At 36.9% G+C, this 21,974-nt stretch overlaps 1 protein-coding gene across 2 annotated transcripts in view; it reads right to left on the reverse strand.

Annotated features, from left to right (window-relative positions):
• Positions 1-21,974, reverse strand: part of RABGEF1 (RAB guanine nucleotide exchange factor 1) — a 59,704-nt gene that overhangs the window by 17,087 nt on the left and 20,643 nt on the right. Inside the window, exons 2-4 of one of the 2 annotated variants that reach the window (XM_090276919.1) lie at positions 18,847-19,032; positions 15,596-15,762; positions 9,004-9,170 (exon numbers count right to left, since the gene is read on the reverse strand). In XM_090276919.1, coding sequence (XP_090133045.1) covers positions 9,004-9,170; positions 15,596-15,762; positions 18,847-19,025 — 513 coding nt within the window. In that variant the 5' untranslated portion in view covers positions 19,026-19,032. Of the gene's footprint in view, positions 1-9,003; positions 9,174-15,595; positions 15,763-18,846; positions 19,033-21,974 lie in introns of both variants that reach the window. The other variant, XM_090276918.1, reaches the window with a different exon arrangement.

A 21,974-nucleotide genomic window follows, 5' to 3' on the forward strand; every position in this document is an offset into this window, starting at 1 on the left:
TCCCCTCCACCCGGTGGCCCCCTCCCTCCAGTTGTCCCCCCCTTTTAGATTATGTCCATTAGTTGTGCTTACAGTTCCTCCCAACCTCTCTCCGTCTATTCCATTCCCTCCTACCATGATCCCCAATTCCTATATCATCTCCCTCCCTCTCCCCACTCCCCCTCCCTGTTGACCTCCCCCCACTATGCTTCCCTTACCCACAGTTCCTTTTCCACTCTCGTTGCCTGTTTCGTTTGCCTTTGTTTCATCTCCCTAGCTTCTGTTTTTTTAAACCAGTCCCTTTAACTTCTCATATAACAGTGGTTTGGATCTAATGAACTCTTTCAGTTTTATTTTGTCCTGGAAACACTTTCTCTGTCCTTCTATTCTGAATGACAATTTCGCTGGATAGAGTATTCGTGGTTGTAGGTTTTGGATTTTCATTACTTTGAATATTTCTTGCCAGTCCCTTCTTGCCTGTAGGGTTTCCCTTGAGAAGTCAGCTGATAGTCTAATTGGGACCCCTTTGTACATAATTCTTTTCTTCTCTCTTGCTGCTTTTAAGATTCTCTCTTTATCTTTAATTTTTGACATTTTGATTATAATGTGTCTTGGAGTGGTTCTCCCTGGGTCCAGTCTCTTGGGAACTCTCCTTGCTTCCTGGACCTGCAAGTCTATTCCCTTCCCCAAGTCTGGGAAGTTCTCCTTTATTATATTTTCACTCAATTTTTCAAGTTCTAGTTCATCTTCCTCATTCTCTGGCAAACCAATGATTCTTATGTTGGGCCTTTTATAGCTGTCCCAGAGGTTTCTGATCCTCTCATTGTTGCTTCCTATTTCCTCTCGCTGCATTGGTTGACTGCTTGTTCCTTCTCCATATTCCAGTTTGTTGAAATGAACTCTGGATTCCTCACCATCTGTCTCGTATGTGGTTTTGTTCCTTTCGTTATGAAAGTTTTTCGCTTCTTTCATATCTTTTTCCTGCTCTTTTGTGAATTCTGTAAGCCACCTGATAACAATGGCCCAGAACTGAGCCTCTGACAGGTTTCTTATCTGTTCATCTGTCAGGTTCTCTATCTGCTGTCTGGTGAGTTGTGCCACCGGGATCTCTATATTTGTCTGCCACATTTTGACAGATGCGTTTTGTTTTCCTGGGCTGGCTGTCGGGGGCAGTGCCTGTGTAAGCGTCACAAATCAGCGACCGGCCGGCGCCTGCCTATCCGCGACCTATTTCGCAGCCCTGTGGTGCTTTCTGTGGGGGCGGGGGTCCAAGATGGATTCACACAGTTATTCAGCTAGGAGACCGGGATCCGTCCTCCCGCCCCCCTGGGCCTCACTGTTCAAGGCGATGCTGCGGCTGCTCCCCAGCGCCGGAGTCGGGCACGCCAGGGGCTTGATTGGAGTCGTGCACGCCAGGGGCTTGATTGCCTCCGGGATTTTTCGCCGCCCCGCCCCGCCGCTCCGCAAACAGCTTTGCCTTCTTTAACTCTTACCTGCCCAAATGGCACCGCTGGTTTATAACTTCATATGTTGGGCTTCCGTGTAGCTTTATTTTCTGGAATTTCTAGTTATCCTTTGTTTTGAAGTAGTTGTATTCCTCTATAGTTGTAGAGGGAGACCTAGCGTGTCCGTCTAAGCCTCCATCTTGGCTGGAAGTCCGACTTTGTGTATTTCTAAATTAACAACTTTGTAAAAAAATCACATAACGTTGTGATTACTTTCACTTTAGAATATATTTTGAACTTTGCTAAATTTAGAAACTTCCTCTTCCAAATCTTTGCATTCTCTCCCCCTCAAAGATTATATGGTTTATGCTCCCTTGTTTTTCTAGCATAAACAATACAACATTGTAATTTAAATATTTTGACTTAGGGCCAAGATGGAGGTGTAGGTAGACACAACTAAGAAGGAATACAACTACCTCAAAATTGGAGACAACTAGAAGTTTCAGAGAATCGAGCTGCATGGAAGTCCAACAAAGAAAGATATAAAGAAGAAATACTAATCCAGACAGGTAGGAGGGTCAGGGAGGACATGGTGTGGAGGTGACGACAGCGGCTGTGGCTTGCTGGCGGAAAGTGCAGTCACACATTAAAAAAAGTAGGGAGGGACACCTGGGGAGCACTCCCAGCCCCAGACCAGACTGCAGAGCTCACGGTTCCAGCGCTGGGGAAAATAAAGTTTCGTTGCTTCTGACTGTGAAAACCAGTGGGGGTTGGGCAGAGGATGAAACTGCCAGTCTCTCAGTGGAGTCCACTTCTATAGAGGGCCCCCATGGCCCTAGAACGTCTGCAGACCCACCCATTTTGGGAACCACAACCAGGGCAACAGCTAGAGAGGTGCCAGTCCCATATGGAAAGCAGGAGAAGTGCCTGGAAAAGGGGTGAGTGCTGATCAAGCAGTATTGTCCCCTCTCTGACCCCTCCCCCACAAACATTGCCACAATGTGGTGAAATGGGTCATCCGTACTGACAAATACCTAAGGCTCCACCCCTTACAACATAACAGGTGTGAAAGCTCTACCTAAGACAAAGAGGCAAACACAGGAGCCTGTCAAGTTGAGGAAACAGAGAAGTATGGCCCAAAAGGGGGAAAGAATCAAGGTTCCAGAGGGAGAATTGAGTGACCTAATAGATGCAGGGTTTTGACACTGGCGATAAAGATGCTCACAGACCTGACAGGTATGCTTCAGTATGGCAAACGCATAAGGGAAGAAGTGAAGGCTGTGCTAAATGAAACGAAGGAAAATCAACATGAAACCAATGGAGAAGGGAAGAAAACCGGGTTCAAATCAAGGATCTGGAACATAAGGAAGAAATAAACAGTCAGCCAGTACAGAATGAGGAAACAAGAACTGAAAAAAACAAGAGGAGGTTTAGGAACCCCTGGGACAACTTTAAACACGCCAACATCAGAATCATAGGGGTGCCAGAAGGAGAAGAGGAAGAGCAAGAAATTGAAAACTTATGTGAGAAAATAATGTAGGAAAACTTCCCAAATTTGGCAAAGGAAATAGACATACAAGTCCAGGAAGCACAGAGAGTCCCAAACTAGCTAGACCCAAAGAGGACTACACCAAGACACATCATAATTAAAATGCCAAAGATTAAAGATAAAAAGAGAATCTTAAAAGCAGCAAGAGAAAAGAAGAGAGTTACCTACAAAGAAATCCCCACCATAAGACTATCATCTGATTTCTCAAAAGAAACTCTGCAGGCAAGAAGGGACTGGCAAAAAGTATTCAATGTGATGAAAAGCAAGGACCCACAACCAAGATTCCTTTATCCAGCAAAGCTATCCTTTAGAGTAAAAGGGCAGATGAAGTACTTCCCAGACAAGGTAAAGTTAAAGAAGTTCATCATCACCAAGCCATTATATGAAATGTAAAAGGAGTTATTTAAGAAAAAGAAGATAAAAACTATGAACATTAAAATGAGAACTCACAATTATCAACAACAGAACCTATAAAAATAAAACAAAAACAAACTAATCAAACAACTAGAATAGAAACAGAATCAGAGGTATAGGGACAATTTTGGGGGTCATCAGCTGGGAGGGGGAAGGGGGAGAAATGGAGAAATGGTGCCTGGATTAAGAAGAATAAGTGATAGGTACAAAATAGAGACAGAGGGAAGTTAAGAATAATATAGGAAAGGGTGAAGCCAAAGAACTTATATGCATGACCATGGACATGAACTAGTGAGTGAAACTGCTGGAGGGAAGGGGGGTACTGAGCAGAGGGGAGCAAAGGGAAAATAAACTGGGACAACTATAACAGCATAATGAATAAAATATACTAAAAAAATAAAAATACATATTTTAAGTGTTCATATTAACCCGCAAAATAGTTGTAAGTTTATTTTTCTCAGCTAGATCAGATACAATCCTTAGTCTTTCAATTTATTGAATAAACTTCTAACTTTCTATATTAGTTATTAATATTTAATCTTATTTATTATTGTCTTTAAAATTTCTATTTTTTAAGAACATGCTAGGCTTTTTATAACTGGCACATTGCATTGTAACTGTATTTTGTGGACTTTCTCTCACCATGTTGCCATGTTGCTAAATTTATACCTCTATTAGTGGTTTTTCCCTTGGATTTTCCTGATGATTATTTTTCCTGAATTTACTAAAAACTGTATTTTATCTATTCTAAAAATGTTTAGTACATGGTTATAATTGCCAGACACTGTATAAGCAACAATATAAAAGATAAATAAAATGCTCAGAGAGCATTTGGCTCAAATGAGAAGATAATGCAAATAAATGATTATCGTCTATGATAAATATAAGCCAAAAGGATAAAGTGTCAGGGGGCACATAGTAAATCTCTCACTTCTTTTTCTTATTCCATCTATCTCCAACAATCATCTTGAAATAAGTATGGTGGTAGCAGTAGTAAGTATTCTTGCTTCATATTAATACCTGCACGAGATGATACCAATGGTCAGGAGAAAGACTGTCTCCTTTATGTTCTGTTGTGTGAACCCAAGTAGACCCATGGCTAATTTATGAGAAAAGTCCTGATCATACATGCTCCTGCTGCTGTCCCTATGGGAAGAGAAGGGTGGGTCTCTGCATGAGTATGCTCCGTATGTCAAATACATGGCTTCCCTTTCAGTATTGTCAATGCCTAATGAGACTCCAATCTTTTGTTTCCTATGTAGCCCTAACCTATAAATTGACCAGAGAGATTGCTACTGTAAATTCTTTAAGCTTCGTCTTCGTACAAAACTCAATCTCCAGACAAATACATGCATATCCATGGACATAACAATTTTAGGTCCACTGAAAACATTTCTTCAGAGAACCAGTTTTAATATTATGCCTAGATTTCAAAGTGAGCAGTCATAGCAGGAGCTTCATGAAGAACAAACATGTCCATGAAAATATGTTTATAAATTCTAATATCAAATGATTCCTTTGTCCTTTTATTCTTATTTTAAATTAGGTTTAAAATAAACAAAGCATGGACTACCATTATGGAGTTTGTGAGATGAATTTTTTTTTTTTTTACTATTAAACCTATTCATTTAATTGTATTTTTACATTAGGGGGCCTTAACATTTTAATTGTGATATTTTAATTTCCATTTATGATGCTATAATTTTACTTGTTTTTTGTTTTATTTATATACTTCCTGCAACTTTTATACTCTTTCTACAACTTATTTATTCCTTTGATCTACTTAGGTGCTCAACTTTCATTTGCACCAAATCGTTAACACTTAGAACAAACTATATTCATTTCATTCTGATTATCACTAGTACTCACTTTTAACTAGAAATACAGTGGCCTGTTTTACTGGTACCACATAGTAACTGTAATTTTGTTATAATTCTGAAAATTCCTTTTTATATTTCTATTTGTATGCAGATTCGCAATTCATTACAGTGTTTATTTTAACATTAACTTCTGTTGCATTCTGTCCTTTTATCCTGCTTTAGATTCCTTGTAGGACTTACCACTGTGTTATATTATAAATTGGTTTACTGTCCATTTCCTCCACCAACATGTCAGCTCCACAAGGGCACTGTTCACCACAACATCCTCAGTGCCTATAACAGAGCCAGGCATGGTGCCAGTGCTCAGTAATAACTGAATGAAAGAACGAATGAATGTGGCTATTTATCTGAGTTCTTCCCTTTATAATACTAGAAAGATGTTGGGGACAATTCTACGTAGATCACTTGTATTTCCACACATCTTGTGAAGAGGGGCACTGACTGCCTTTCCTCTGTACTCTCTCCAAGGACAGCAATGTATCCAACAGCCTTGAAATAACAAGGACAGTGCCTTCCTCAAGTGAAAAAATCGGGTAAACTGTTTACTGTCCAGTATAATGCTTCCCTCTGGGGCAAAGGTCAGGCAAGCTCATTCTCATTATAAAAGATCGTTTTCTGTAACTCATTTCATTCACAGGCACTGCCCTGTGGGAACTGATACTCAGGGAATTGGTGCAAATGCTGATATACTCTGGCTACTCCTACTGCTGTTATAAACTCACCCTTTTTTCTCACTCGAGACTTGTACCTTCTGCCAGTATTCATGAAACTACGGCAGGCTAATTTGTTAACTTGCAAATTAGGGTAAATCTCAGATCCTTCACAGTTCTTGCCAAAGGGCTAAATGAGGGCAGATTTGTGCTGGTTAATTATTTTAGCGTCTACAAAATTCCAACAGATTTTTTTTTTTCAGTTTTCTAAGAAAAAACACAGTCTAACAGTGTAAGCAACCCTTTTCTTTATGTATTCTCTAACCACTGCCTGAAATCATCTTTTCTATAAAGTCTGTATAAGGTCATTTTACTTTTTTTCCTAAAAAATTTTTTCTTTGTAGTTTAAAAAGCTTGACAAGTGGGTATATTCCTTTGAATATTAATAGTGAGAGGTTCTCTGTACACTCTCTAATTGTCTGGCTGAAGTCTTTTTCTTTTCCACTTCCAGTTAATAATACCTTTATCTATTTCTGTAATTAAGTTTTCTGTGTATTTCACCTGAACTCCCATTGGCAGAAACTGGATTTCCGTGATCATGTTCTGAACTCATTAAGTTTCTGTTGCACTATAGTTAACTTTTAATAAATTTAGATTTTAGCTTTGATGTCCATATTTTCTGTATTTTTGGTTTCTGCTGCAATATTACGGCTTTAATCATCTTCAATTTTAAAATCAAACATTAACATTTGAAGTATATCAAGTATGCAGTCCTCATAGTTAAAGATAGTCTATCTTACCAGGAAATATACCTTGAGGTCATTAATAATTAGCTGAATATAAATTTAAACATTTTTACATTTAGACGAGCAAAATAGGGCAAAAGTAACTGATTTCTGTCAAATTCAATTACTGGCAAAACAAAGGTGGTAAGAACTGTTAAGGTACATATGTATTTTGTTTGTTTTTTTTTTAAGATTTTATTTATTTATTTTTAGAGAGATGGGAAGAGAGGTAGAAAGACGAGAGGGAGAGAAACATTGATGTGTGGTTGCCTCTCTCATACCCCCAACTGGGGACCTGGCCCACAACCGAGGCATGTGCCCTAAGTGGGAAAAGAACCAGTGACCCTTTGGTTCCCAGGCTGGCACTCAAACCACTGAGCCACACCAGCCAGGGCATATGTTCATTTTAAATCTCTAAGGAAAATCCAGTAGTTGATCATTTTTAGCATCTGGATAGTTACTAATTACAAATGAATTCACATATGTTATCCACAAAGGTCACCATAAATTGTTTTAGCAAAAAGAAAGTTTAAATTCTTGCTTTTTAAAAAAATTGAATGAAATATGTTATGGGCTAAGAATTCTAGTAACTCACAAGCTACAGTGAGATGCAGAAATAGACACTGCATTAGCTTAAAATACTTTCATGTCTCCTGAGCTTGAGCAGATACAGTGTTATTCATTAACTTCAGTTTTGTAAGCAGTTTTGATTGAGTAGAGAAATTTCTCTCAAAGAATTTATATAATTGAATGATTTAAAGCTAGTTAGGTAAGGTTGCTTCATTCAGGTGCAGTAACTGTTTAATTTATTTGAAACACCATTAATTTGCAGCTAAAGACAAGAAAGGCTTTCCCAGAGACATTCAGTTTAACAAACATCTGTTCAAATATCAGGTATGCGCTAGGCATCATGCTAGATATTGAGCACACACACATAGGATTTGACCACTTAACCATAAAACAGCATTAGTGTAGAAATTGAAAATAGGTTGCACACTGGGTCTTATATAAGGAGGACTCTTGAGGCCTTATCTAGGTTTCTGCTATCTATTAGTGATGCCTTAAAAACAATTAACTTTGACAGTATCTGCACCAGTTAATTACTTCTTTACTTTAGTATAGTGATTCAAAAGTCAACTGAAATATTACAGAACAAGGGCACATTACACTTCTGAACAAAAGAAAAATGAAAAAGTCTGAACTGAGCAGTTTTTAGAAATAGTATTATACAATGAATATGCTGTATGCACTATATAGTATGTATGCCAATATAGTATAGATACCCTGTAAACATTTCATATAGGCTGAAGAATAAATAACTATAAAACTTTAGTATTTATTTCTAACAAAATTTGAAAGCTGTATCACTTGAAAGGTAAATTTTTTCATATTAAAGGAGTCTATCATTGCTTCTGACTCAAAATGTCAATGATATTTTGCTTGCTTTATTAAACTCCAAATGTCACTACTTGCTTACAAACACTTTCAGAGAAAAGAAGAGGCCTCCTTATTTATTCTCAGTGTAATTGCACACCAAAAAACAAGAAAGAAAGCTTATTTTCTCCTTCACTGACTGAATTCAATATCTAAAAAATATTCTGACAGAGCTAATTTTAAGTTTAATGGGTGAGGTATATTACAAATCACTATTTACAAAATGAGTCCCATTACAGGTAGTCTTATGAATTATTATAACTAAAACTGCAGGTTAGAAATGACAGGTTAAAGACACACACGTGGAAGATACAAGTTCTAGCCCTGACACTGGCAGAATCTCACAGTGTAACCTTGGGCAAATCACTTATTTCCTCTGGCTCTCAACTTCCCTATCTCTACAATAAAAGGACTAAAACGAGATAATTGCTATGATCCCTTTCAACATCTCAATTCTAGCTTTCCCTTCTCTACCTCAGCAAGGAAAGGAAAATTAAAAATCAACATACAACACAAAACCAAAATACCTTAAAACAACTGCTACTGATCTAACAACTGTTACTTAAGAGTACAAGATCTACTGTTTACAAGGTGACATTAGGAAGGCTTAGTACTAAAGTAAGCTACAAAAGTAGCTTGGATGTCACTTTCCCCACAACGATGATCCAAATACCATTGAGTTGCAGTGGAAAAGTACAAGCCTGGGAATCAGGTTTTAAAACTTGGTTCAGTGGCACATTTCTTAGGTAACTTAACATCTCTGGGTTATGAGTTTCTCAGCTGTAAAGTGATAAAGTTGCACTATATTATCTCTAAGACCCTTCATAAAACCAAAACTCTGTTTCTAAGTGGTTATTCTCAACCTACCCTTTTGTAATGCATTGCTTCCAAAAACAGCTTGGTCTGCTTATAGATTTCTTGGCCTGTCTTGTGGAAGGTCTTGAGAAATTCTATGAACTCTTTAGACACTCTATCCGTTTCAATGCTGGTTTGCCGGTTTATGGAAGGACTGGGAGCTTTTGCTTCCTGAATTTCTGCTGGGAAAATTAAAAATAAGTTTCATTACATAGAAGAGTCATGCATAAAATTACTTTAAGTATCTAATTTAAGATTATTTAAATGATGCTTAATCAAAGTTAAACTTGAATTTAAATTATTTTATGTTTAACTATTTGGGCAATTTTCCTTAAAGTAAGCTAAATCTTTTTTATGAGTAGGAATACAAATGGATAAAACTAAAGGACCTAAAAGACATCCTTATTCAAACATAAATTGCTCTATTTGGATTTTCTTAGCCAAAATATAACATGCTTTGATCCATATATTTAACCATTAATACTAAAATGGCACCACTATCTTGAACATCTTTCTCGAAGGTCTGCATCAGTTTATAAGACTAGTCAAGTGAAATAATCAGTAGCACTACAAAAATGTTAGATGACTTTTAAAATGTTAAACAAACTTTCCAAAATCTATTTTACTGGCCCAAAAGGCAAGGCTAATTTGTTTCTGTGGAGATTAACAATTATTTATCCACCATTCAGTTTTCAAGTCAGACTGCTCAAAGTGTAACATTCAAAGTAGCATAATGATCGATCCATCGAACATGACAGAGCAAGTAGCAAAGAAGCAAGGGAAGCACATAAAACACTATCTAATCAGCTGGCCACACAGCTCTTCCCCCCTTTAATAAACACACTGAGAGGAAAATGGGACCTTCACAGAGGTAAGGGAGATGTAAGAAAAGCATGAACTATCACTTGGTCTCTTATCACATTCTATGCCTCCTAATTTTGAACTGCGCTCCTTAATTTTTCAATACCTATAAGGAATTAGGTACCTCATACATCCATGATTCCCTTTTAACACAAAAAGAAAGATAATTAAGGAAAAAAACTATCTTTTGAAGGTATTAAAATCAACCTAATACATATTTCTCAGAGCAATTTCTTACAATCTTATTTTTGGAATTTTAGTGTCTGATGTACATTTCAATGATGAAGTTGAAATAAAGTTTTAATATTATAAAGGCACTATTCCTACTAGAGTGCCTGGTTTATTCATAGTGAGACAAACACATGGAGATCACCTAAAAGCATATACTATTAACTGTAGCAAACTAAAGACCCACGTCTCACTTGTTACATATCTGGTTATTAAACTTTGTTACTTAATTGCTTAAGTTCAAATTAAAGCAAAAACACCCCCCTAAACTGTACTATTAAGTAGTTAGCAGAACAAAATTGCATTTTATAGTTATCTTTCCAAATCAAGTATTTGCCTATCTTTTAAATTATCAGTGCTTCCTAATTATGATTCAAAATGCAGAAGCCATTAACGAATTCAACCACATGAAAAGAAAAATACAGGAAAGAAAGAAAAGCACAAGCCCCCCTCCCCCTATGTATGGTGAAAAACACATCAGTCCGAAAGTCAGACAGCAAACTGGAAAAAACTGTATGTTACATCACAAAGGGCTACCCTACCTAATGTAAAAGGACTTATAAATAGAGAAGAAAAAAATCTTAACAGTTCAATATGAAAATGGGTAAAGAATACTAACAATTCACAGAAAGGAAACATAAATGGATCTTAAACAGGAAATATGTTCAGTCTTATGTTACAAATATGCAAATTAGTATTACTATAAGATGTCATTTTAAAAAGTAATAAATATACAAAAATCTGAAGTTTGATGTTGATGAGGATATGGGAGGAAGGCACTCATATTCTAGAGATGGGAATGTAAAATAACTTTAATGAAGTGCAATCTGGCAGTAATAATCAAAATTAAAAATAAATTTATCCTATGACCAAACAATTTCATTTCTCAGAAATTTTCTACTCATATTACTGCACATGTACAAAATAAAATATGTCCAAGGCTACTCTTGTTAACCCAATATGTACTGCAACTGCACAAAAGGGTGATTAAAGGATTACATAAATTATGGTTTGATTGTATAATTTTAAAACAAAAAAGTATGCTTTTATGTACTGATAAGGAAGGAGTTCTTAAATGTATTGCTAAGTTAAACAAGCAGGGTATGGGTAGTGTGCTGTCTTTTATGTAAAATAGGGGAACTGGAATAAAAATATATGTATTTATAAAAGAAAACAAAAGCACAGAAGGATACACAAGAAACTAGTAATAAAGGCTGTCTGAAGGTGGTGGTAGTTGGGTGAGGGACTACATACCTTTTATTTTTTGCGATTGCTACTTATTTGCCATTGCTGATGCTTTGTTCCTAGCTGTTGCAAAATGAATTTTTCCCAGCCCTGTGTGCTCTGGGGACTGCTCTGCTTACCCCTTTATCCCTTACCCAGTCTCGGGCAGTTTTCTCACATGCACGTGCAGTACTCAGTTAAAGACTCAAGGGAAACTCTGCAATTATCTGGAGTTTCTCCAGTGCAAACCCATCCTCTGCACTTGGTCTTGGCCAACGCTAGTGACTCACTCTGCTCTAAACTCATTTCCCAAATTCAGAAAGTTTGAGTTGTGTCCCCCTGTGCCACAGCCTAAAAACTCTCCCTACAGTGAGCTGGGGCACTTGTAGGACTTCCCATATTTGTTCCCTCTCTCAGGGGTTACTCTCCCATCTGCCTGTTGTCCAGTGTCTGAAAACTATTATTTCTTACACTTTGTCTGATTTTCTAGTTAAGGGAGTGGGGTAAATCCAAGCCATTATTCCATCATGACTGGGAATGATATTATCAGACAGCACGAAGGATTAAATTCCACATATTAAAGAATGGTTTTTAGTCACACAGGATATCAAATACATTTCTGGTTTTCCATATTGATAAAAAATGTTTCAAAAAAATTGCTGCCAGTTGTTATTTCAAGTTAAATTGTACCTGATTTATCTATTTGCTACATAAGCTGTGTATTACTTTTTCTAATATTTTTTCAGTGTAGATTGTATATATCATGCCCTTTACCCCCTTAATATGAGTATTTCCTAATAACAAGGGTATTCTTTTACATAACTACAATATAGGTATTTTTAAAACATGTTTTTGTTTGTTTGTTTTTTCATAACAAGATACAACAGAGGGTCATATATTCATTTACTGGTCATGTATACTTAGTCTTCTTTAACCTGGAAATGTTCCCCAGCCTTCCTTTGTTTTTCAAGACATTCACAATTTTGAAGAATACAGGCCAGTTTTTTACGAATGCCCTTCAGTCTGGATTTCTCTGCCATTTCCTTATGACGGAAATTCTGGTTATGAATTTTCAGCTTAAATATTACCTACGTCTCATTGTGCTTTTTTCAAAGTATTATATCTGGAAGCACATAATGTCCACCTTCCCCCATAGTTATACAGTTACCATTTCTCTATTTGTAATTAATAAATAAGTTATGGGAGTTCATTTCAGACCATGTTCATAATATGTTCCTCAGGAAGCTCCCTTCCCTTAACCCAGATTGAGCTCCCATTGATAAAACTTGCCTGAATTAATCCTTACTGTGATGACTGCAAACAGTAATTTTCTATTTCCATCATCCCTTCTGTATTGCTTAGTCAACATTCTTTGATAAAGAAAAACTTTCTCTTCTCTTTTATTTAATATTTATCTATTTTATCAGTGGATGGACTAACATATTATTATTTTATTCAGTTATACTCCATTTGCTGTTCTTATTTATTTGATACTCTAATGTGGCTGGTGGGAGCCCATTCAAGCTGGCTTCGGGGTCTTTGACATGTCCCCAACATTTCTGGGGAGCCTTCCTTCCCTGTTCCAGCCCTGGAATCAGTCACTTCTCCAAGGAACCGTAATTCACTTTAGTGAAGAACAGAATTAGAATCTAAGAATTGGGTGGAAGACTAGCATTTTAATTCTAGGAGTATAGCCTTTAGATTAATTTGTAAAGGATGTACACAAGTTTCTACTCAGGCTGACAACATCTATTTAAGCTCTTAAAAAGAGGGAGGGGGACATTTTTTAATGGATAAGCAATTACTTCCACTTGGCCAACTCACCATAGTTTACTTTGTAAACTATAGCTCACTCAACCTTACTTTTGGAAATTAGAAAATTCTAAGTAAGTTCTCTGAGTTTTTACAGTCAAGCTGTTCCATCTACTCTCTCAGAAGGGGTATCCAACTGTTGTTAAAATAGTCTTCATATCCCTTAGAAAATTATTTGTGTTCTGTTCATTACCAAGCTGCCCAGGCTTAAGAGCTTTCTTTTGTGCTACCAGAGAAGTCAAATATCAAGAGCAAGGGCATCATGTATTAATGAAGTAAAATAAAGAACACATAACACAAAAGGTCTATTTTAGTCTAGACCCAATAGATCAAAAGCATACTTAGTATAGGCAAACCTTATCCACATGCAAAGGCAAAATAATCGGTCTAAAGTGTGAAGTTCATCTGGGAAAGTTGCATAAGCAATATGTGAAAGGAAGATCCAACAACAACCTCTTCACAAATACACATTAATTTTTTCAATACTTTGAGGTCTTTATCCCCATATGCTTTCTATAAACAAAAAAACAACTAAAGATAAAAAATTTAAGGTAGAAACCTTTCATTCTGAAAAAAAAAAAAAACAATGGTAAGAAATACTCCATATAAAAGGCATTTAAATAAAAATAACTTGAAATTGTTTCTTTTAAAGTACAAATTTTTTTTCTTAGAACATATTTCTAAAACTATCAAGGATGGTCAGTCAGTGCACATGACTACTATGCACTTCAGTAATAGAAACCTCATCATATATCTATAGATACAGATACACACACACACACACACACACACACACACACACACACACACACACACTAGATCAAAGAAAAAAAATGAAACCAGGAGTTAGGAGACCTGAGTTCTAATACATTAACTCATATAACCTTGGGTAAATTAATCTTTATGGGCTTTCATGTCATTTGTAAAATGAGGCACTTAATGGTTTTATAATCTCTTTACTATTTCATCTGCTGTCATATATCATTTCATCATCTATCATAAATTCATAAGGTTTCCAAAGCAGAAAACAGAACTGAAGCTAAATAGGAACAAATGGCTTTGATCAATGCCTTTGAGCTCCTTACTAGCAGTCACTATTTTCTCAGATAAACATTTTAAAATAATTAACACTTACTGGAGACTTACAATGTGTGTCAGGTACTGTGCTAAACTCTTTACACACATCAACTCATTTAAGCCTCAAACGCCTATGGTAAGTATTAATGTTCCTCAGAACAGAAAGGCTTAAAGAGATTAGCTTGCTCTCAGTCACACAGCCAGGAAACCGTAAAGCTGAGCCTCAATTCAGGGTGACTCCAAAGCTTATGTTAACTACCCTATTCCGCTACCTCCTAATAAATAAGTCAAGAGCCAAATACATTCTTAATTTAATCTCTAGCCAGTACTGATTATTCTTGATTATTCCCCTCCTTATTGTAGGAGAGAAAATTGCTACAAGTGACTGCCAACAAAGAAACAACTCCAAATTTATCATGTGAACCAAAAGATTATTTAAAGGTTTGCATCTGTAAGAGAAATGCTATGTTTTTGGTTATAAGCAACCTTTCCCTTTAATAAAACAAAACAATAGTCACTCAATGGGAAAGACGAGCAAAGATCTTAAGGGGTGATGTTATTCATTCCCCTGCCTTCAGGTAGGACAACAAAAGCCCCTCATCACAACTCCCCCAGGTGGAGGGGCTGGGAGTGCGAAGGGCTCTCCTGAGGGCATCAGTGTGGGCTGCCACCTCCCCCACCATTCCACATTTACTGCACAACAGATTACCAGCAAAAAGGTTCGGAGCCTGAGTCCTGACACCAGACAGTCCTCCTTGCTTCCTGTTAGGCCATTCAACTAGCTTGTCTGCTCACTGACAGAACAAGTATGACTTTAGTGCTAATCCTTTTGCTGGTTATAGGGCATTTTAAGAAGGATGAATAAGGTCAAGTACATATAAATCTATGAACTAGAGAATGCATACCATGGATTACATTTATCACTCTAAAAGCCCAAAGTGAGCCTTTTTGTATGTGTTCTCTACATACTTCCTCAAGATACTGTCTCTTAGATAAGTTCTCAGAAAACACCCTTTTTAGATGACTTCAAGCCTAAAAACAGTCATTTCCGATAAGGCAAGGATGGTGAGGACAATATGCAAAGGAGAATAAACCAGGATTCAAAAATTAAAGGCACAGAAAAATAAGACAACCAGAAAGATAGCCAATTAGATGGAAATGAGTTTTATAAAGAAAACTATGTATTTCTTTACAAAGAAAACCACTTATTTAAATTCTTTTTATTTCTCCTAGAGTGAACAAGCTTCCATAAAATACAATGTCCTCTGACCAGAGATGTTTGGTTTCATTTATCACCTAATCCTTAAACCCAATTTCAGTCTCAACTCTGGGCCCACACTGCATTGTGGATCTACTCTTTGCTTCATTTGAGCAGAGAAGAAAAAAAGAATCTGAAAATTACCCTTCTTTGATCCAACCCTGGATGAAGCACTGAAGAACTTCTTCACTGTGGTAACCTTGCGGGTCTTCTCATTGGTTTTCTTTTCTTCAAACTTGGAAAATGTGAGGGACTGAGCCCCTTGGCTGCTCTGACTGCTGGCAAAGGCCTCTTCCTCCTCCCGCTGTAGTCTATAATTCAAAAGAGGATTAATGACCAGATATTCTCCAAGTTTTCCTTGTATCTAAAGGTTATTATTCTACAAATTGAGGATCTAAAATGGGGTTTTCAGAACTAGAGGCTAAATACACCAAATAGGTCTGAGGTCTCTGATATGTAACTAACCTACATGCTACTACAGACTTTTAAGAAAGATTTTATTTATTTTTAGAGAGAGGGGAAGGGAGGGAGAAAGAGAGGGAGAGAAACGTTGATGTGAGAAACATTGACCGGTTGCCTCTCGCATGTGCACCAACCATCAGATCTACCACCCAGGCATATACACTGAATGGGAATCAAACTGGCAACCTTTCACTTTGAGGGCCAATGCCCAACTGCACCACACTGGTCAGGGTGCTACTACAGACTCCAAAAGGTATTTTATCCATGGATCACGTTCATTCAGCAACTGTACTAGGGTTAAACAATGGAAATAAAGTCTAGTCCTTTTCTCTAATAAGCTCAAGGTCAGAAGGTAGAAAAAGATAATTAATAATCACAATGCAACATGACAGTTCCTACAGCAGAGAGCAAAGCACAAGTGTTACGAGAACACTGGGAAGAACAGCTAAATCTGCTGGCAGAGTTCAAGAAGATTTCACAGTGGTGACATTTAGATCTGTCTTAAAGGATTAATAAATTCTGCCAAGTCAAAAGGCATTCCAGGAAGAAGGAACTACAAATGTGAAGGCATATGGTTCCTGTTATCAACCAAGTTCAATGTAGTCAGAGCACTGATGGTGTGGTGGACTATCATGCTTGATGTGTTACACAGGCAGGCGGCAGGTGGTCAGAAATAAAAAAAAAGACTGTAAATTCAATGAGTTATCATGATCAGACCTGTACTTTAAAAAGACAATACAGGAAGCTGTGTAACAAGTTGAGGGGCAAAGAGATTACAGACAAGAACAATAATTAAGAATATATTATGAAGATTTAAGTGAGAGAAAACATGGACCTGGGAAACAGGAGAGGGTGAAATTCAAAAGACTATTCTAAGCTCAAAAAAGTAAAACTTGTGCAATTAGTTGTAGACAGTGTGAGAGATGAAAGAGAAATTAAGAATGACTCCAGTGATTTTTAGCCACCTGAATAAACTGTGATGTCAACTGACACAAAAAGAGATTTAGGAGAAAACATTGAAAATGGGGATTAGAATAAATAAAAGCAGTAACTTCGACCTTGGACCAGCTGAATTTGAAGAATTTATAATAAATCTCAAAGGCTATCTATAGAACAATGGTTCTCAAAGTGTGATTTCCCCAGACAGTAGCACCAGTATCAAGTAGGAACTTGTTAGAAATGCAACTTTTCAGGCCTCACTCCCAACCTAATAAAGTCAGACTCTAGGGATGTGGTCCAGCAATCACTGCTTTCACAAGATTTCCAGGTGATTCTCATGCCTATTCAAATTTGAGAAATTGTGCTGTAGGAGACCTCAAGCGAGGTTACAATGGGAAGGAGTGAGAAACAGCAACAAAATCACAGGAACAGGTGTTACTCTGAGAATGGAAGAGGGACAAAATAGAAGGTAATACATATATTAGTATATTTTGATGTGAAGAGGTGAGAAAGCTAAGAGAATTCATGCTTAGAAGCCTCCAATTTCTTTAGGAAATAGGATCAGCTACTAAGAATATTAGGAGTGCAGTGAGAACACTGAGGAAATAGTTAATGTTCTATGAATTTTTTCTGTGATTGACTATGGAGTCACTGAAAGCAGTGAGTGTACTTTATAATTCTGTGAGTTCACCACAGATGCCTAGCAAAGTAGTCACTCAACAAATATGGCAGAGTAGATAAAAAACTAGCAAAAGCTGTCCAGAGTTCAGTTTGACTTTTTTGTATTGAGAAGTTTTAGTTACTAAGATGCTCTGGCAAAGGATTAACATTATTTGTGGCATTTTAATAGTTCCTATGTTTACCAGCTATGCCATCTTTCACTTTATCATAATCATACTTCTGGATAATACAAACTTCTCACATAATACTTCTGACCTACTAATTTTGGAAAAGTTAAATTTTTATAATTCAAGAATTATATACACAAATAAACAGATTCCTATTACCACGTGTTTATGACTGTGCCAGATGCCATGCTGGATACATAAGAAATGGGGGAAAACAATGCTTGACGAGAGCCACGTGCCAAGCCCTCTGCTACGTATTGGGCTGGCCAAAATATTCGTTTAGTTTTTTCCATACAATGGCTCTGGTAGTGCTTAGTGGTCTTTAACTTCATTCGAAACAATTTTGTTAGATTGTATTGTGACAGCTGTCATATCAGTGTGCACTAAAAAAATAAATAAATAAAAATTGGTAAAGTTTTGTGTAGCCATTTTAATTTTGAAGATGAAAGAAAATATGCAACATTTTCAGCATATTATGCTTTATTATTTCAAGAAAGGTAAAAATGCAACTGAAATGCAAAAAAAAAAAAAATTTGTGCAGTGCATGGAGAAGGTGCTGTGACTGACTGAAGGTGTCAAACTGGTTTCTGAAATTTCTCAGTATTACTGACATTTTGGCCAAATAATTCTTTGCTGTGGGGCTGTCTCATGCATTAGAAGATGTTTAGCAGCACCCCTGGCCTCTGTTCACTAGAAGCCAACAGCAGGAGAGAGCTAACCTACAAAATATCCAAATCAATAAAGTTTCTGGTGAAAATGAAAAATGTGTCTTGTATGTTAGGGAAAAAACGTAACAGACTTTTTGGGCAACTCAATACATCATATATATTACCTCATTTAACCTCCACCAAGAAGTATGTTTATCTCCATTCTTCTACTCCAAAAACCTTATTATCTGTATTAGGGAACTAACACACCTCAAACACAAAATACTTCCATGGTAAGATAAAAGAGAAAGGAAGTCACTAAAAGCTATTCATTAAATGTTGACTGAGAAGGTGAGGGGGAAAAAAAATCTATTTTTCTTAATGTTAGGCTGACTTGCTAAGAGCGCAAAGCAGAAGAGAAAAAAAACGTATTCTGACAATGACAGTACTACGTATCCAGTTACATTACTGTAAACCACCCCTACTTAAGTCCTTTTACCGCTCAGCCAGTTCCCAATCCTCCTGAATCTGCTTCTGCCTGGCTTTGTGGTACTCCTCCCTCCAGCACTTGGAACAGAAACCATGCCAAGCAGGGTTGCCATAGTAACCACATCCTTTCTTGCAAAGGAGCTCTGACTGATCCACATGAATTCCTCGGCGTTCAGACTTGAGGCTCATCTTCTTCCTGTTAATCAAGTAACAAACAAGAAAGTGTTGAAAATGAGGTTATTTTGTCAGCACAGCAATTAAGACCCAAAACAATAAGTCCGTATCTTCAAGCTACAGGGGAAGAAAGAAAAGAAGGAAGAAAAGGGAGAAGAAAGTAGGGAAGGAGAGAAGGAGGGGAAAAAACAGTTTAAATACAGCAAATTCCTGACAGTCATATTAAAGAAAAGACTTTTTATTCCCTGCCCAATAATACAACAAATACTTTAAGGAAGACCTAATATTCTATTAAAGAATCAACCATAAAACACTAAACTATAAAACTCCTAGAAGAAAACACAGGGGAAAAACTTCATGACACTGGATTTGGCAATGATTTCTTGGATATTATATCAAAAGCAAAAGTAACAAAAGCAAAAATAAACAAATGAGACTACAGCAAATTTTAAAACTTCTGTACAGAAGGCATTAGAGTGACGTAAAAATGTATGTTTTGTCTCAAATAAAATAATTCAAAATTTACCAAGAAAACAAGTATAATTAAAGCAAAAGAACAATCTAAACTCTTTGAGACAGCATTGAAGGCCCTCAAAAATCTAGGACAAATTAACGTGAGTCTGCTATTTGCTACCACTCACTACACACACAATACTGTGACAGGTACTTAATATAATTATTTATGGCAAAAAAATAAATAAATAAAACAAAACAAACAATACCCCAAGGCAGACATTATCTCCATATTATTAGATGTGTAACCTGAGGTTGAGAGAAAATTTCAAAAGTACATAAACTCTACTGAAATCAAGCAAAAGACAAGGGATTCAAAACCAGGTGAGCTTCCAAATCCTTATACCACATTGTTCCCAATCTACTTTTCCAAACTCAGCTCACATCCCTGAGTACAGTAATGTTCAGTCATATGACCATCACCTAAACAAACCATGCATGTTTGTGCCTCAGCCTAGAATTCTTTCCTATAGTTTTCTTCTGCTTTTTCAAAGATGATTCACTACTGAAAGCTCATGAGCTTCCTGTGAGCTTCCTTCCACCCAGAATTAACTTTGACCCTCCATTCCCATAACACTGCTTATTTAGAAACCAGTTACATCATTATAAAGAATCATTTCTATGTTTGACCTCTTCCCACGCAGGCCTGGGAGCTGCTTTATATTCCCAAAAGAACACAGCATGGTGCTAAGGTGCTCAGTATGTGTTTTGAGTTGCGTATGGATACAGGGCTGTTTTCTACTCAGCCTTTAGTTAACAGTAAAGCTTTCCTTTAAGATTTGATAACAAATTTGAAGACTTACGTTAGACGTAGTCAGAAGGAGAAACCAATTAAAAAGTATGTTGTAAGTTGAAGAGAAATTTTTAGCTGTGATTTTTGTTTTTAGACTAGTAGCAAAATAATTTGAGTTTTCTGCAAAGTTATTATCTAACCAGATTCCTTACTTAGCCAGTTAAATGTGTTAAGGTAGTCTTCATCTCCGGCAATCAAATGGATCTTATCAATCCTGTCAGGTTGACTCATTTTACCAATCCCTATTTCATTCTTGTTGCTACCATGTTATAGTTGTTAGGGGAGTGAGGAAGAACCACCTAAGAGCTCAACACCGTCACCCATTAGAGAAGCGCAAAATAAAAGAAAAGGGGTGGCGAGGGCGGGGCTCCTTCCCTCTGCTTGTATACAGGAATGTGTAATACCGGTTTGTACAGATAAACAGTTGTAGAGAACCTACATGTTTGTCAAGTACTTATAAAATATAAAATCATTTATTCATCAAAGCCAAGGAATTAGTATCTTCATTTCTAAGTTGAGTAAAGAAAGCTTGAAGAGGTCAGCTACCTAAGGTCACACATGTTAGAGGTAAATTTTGAAATAATACCTTAACAAGCTTCTAAGTCCATTTTCTTTTTCACTATACCATGTCTAATCTGCTCATACCACCAGGATTGTACTATAAATTGTTACCCAAGAAGATTCATTTAAATTCATAGAATAAAATGGTTCTCATTCTTCTTCCCATAAATAAACTGCTAAACAAGCACAGAAAAAAGTGGCACTCCATTCACATGTCTAGACAAAATTAAGTCCTGTATCTTGGGGATCCTACCATAATTTAACACAAATATTTACTAAGTGCCAACTATGTGCACAGAACTGAGCTAGATACCCCTATTAATACAATTGATAGAATATACATACCCTCATAATCCCCAACCAAAAAAACAGAGGCATACTGGGGCAATGCAGAAAGACAGAGTTCTATGAAATCTGGGGGGAGGAAAAAGCAAGGTAATTCTGACTAAGGGAGTATGAAGAGACCACCTGGGCCAGGGGATGGAGGTGCAGACCTTAAAGAACTTTGAGTTGAATCTTAGAGGGTCTTAGATAAATGATACAAAAGTGGAGGGACATTCTAGACAGGAAGAACATCTTTTACAAAAAGCTCAGAAACAGGAAAGCAAATGTAGAGCAAGAATAATGTGGTATAAGTAGGAGGTTAACTAAAGAAGTTAGGTGTGAGGTCAAATATGATGGCTTCTAAAAACTCCAGGATAGAGTCTGGATTAGAGCATCACTGAAAACTCCTGAAAAGGAGAAAGCATGATAAGATCTCTATTTTAAGACATTAAAACCTGAGAGATGATGTTCTGTCTTATATCACAATAAAGTGAAGTGGACAATAAATCCTCATCCCCCCAAATCAACTATAAAGATAAGACAGAACTTTCTCTCTGCTGATGAATCAATGTGTTAGCCAAGCAATGCATTTAAAATTTCAGGCCACCAGCTATTTCGGTTGGCCTCTCTTGTGTCTCCTTGGTGTATGCACAGGCTCTGCCGGCCAGAGTAGAAGGAAGCCTTACTGGCTTGCAGTGTTTGCACACAAATTCTTTGTCTAAACAAACAACAATCTTGGGCTGACCGTTAAGGTATTAAGGCATGCAAGCACA

Source organism: Furipterus horrens, unplaced genomic scaffold (assembly GCF_987537825.1).
Source record: "Furipterus horrens unplaced genomic scaffold, mFurHor1.1.pri manual_scaffold_5, whole genome shotgun sequence".
Lineage (NCBI taxonomy): Eukaryota > Metazoa > Chordata > Mammalia > Chiroptera > Furipteridae > Furipterus > Furipterus horrens.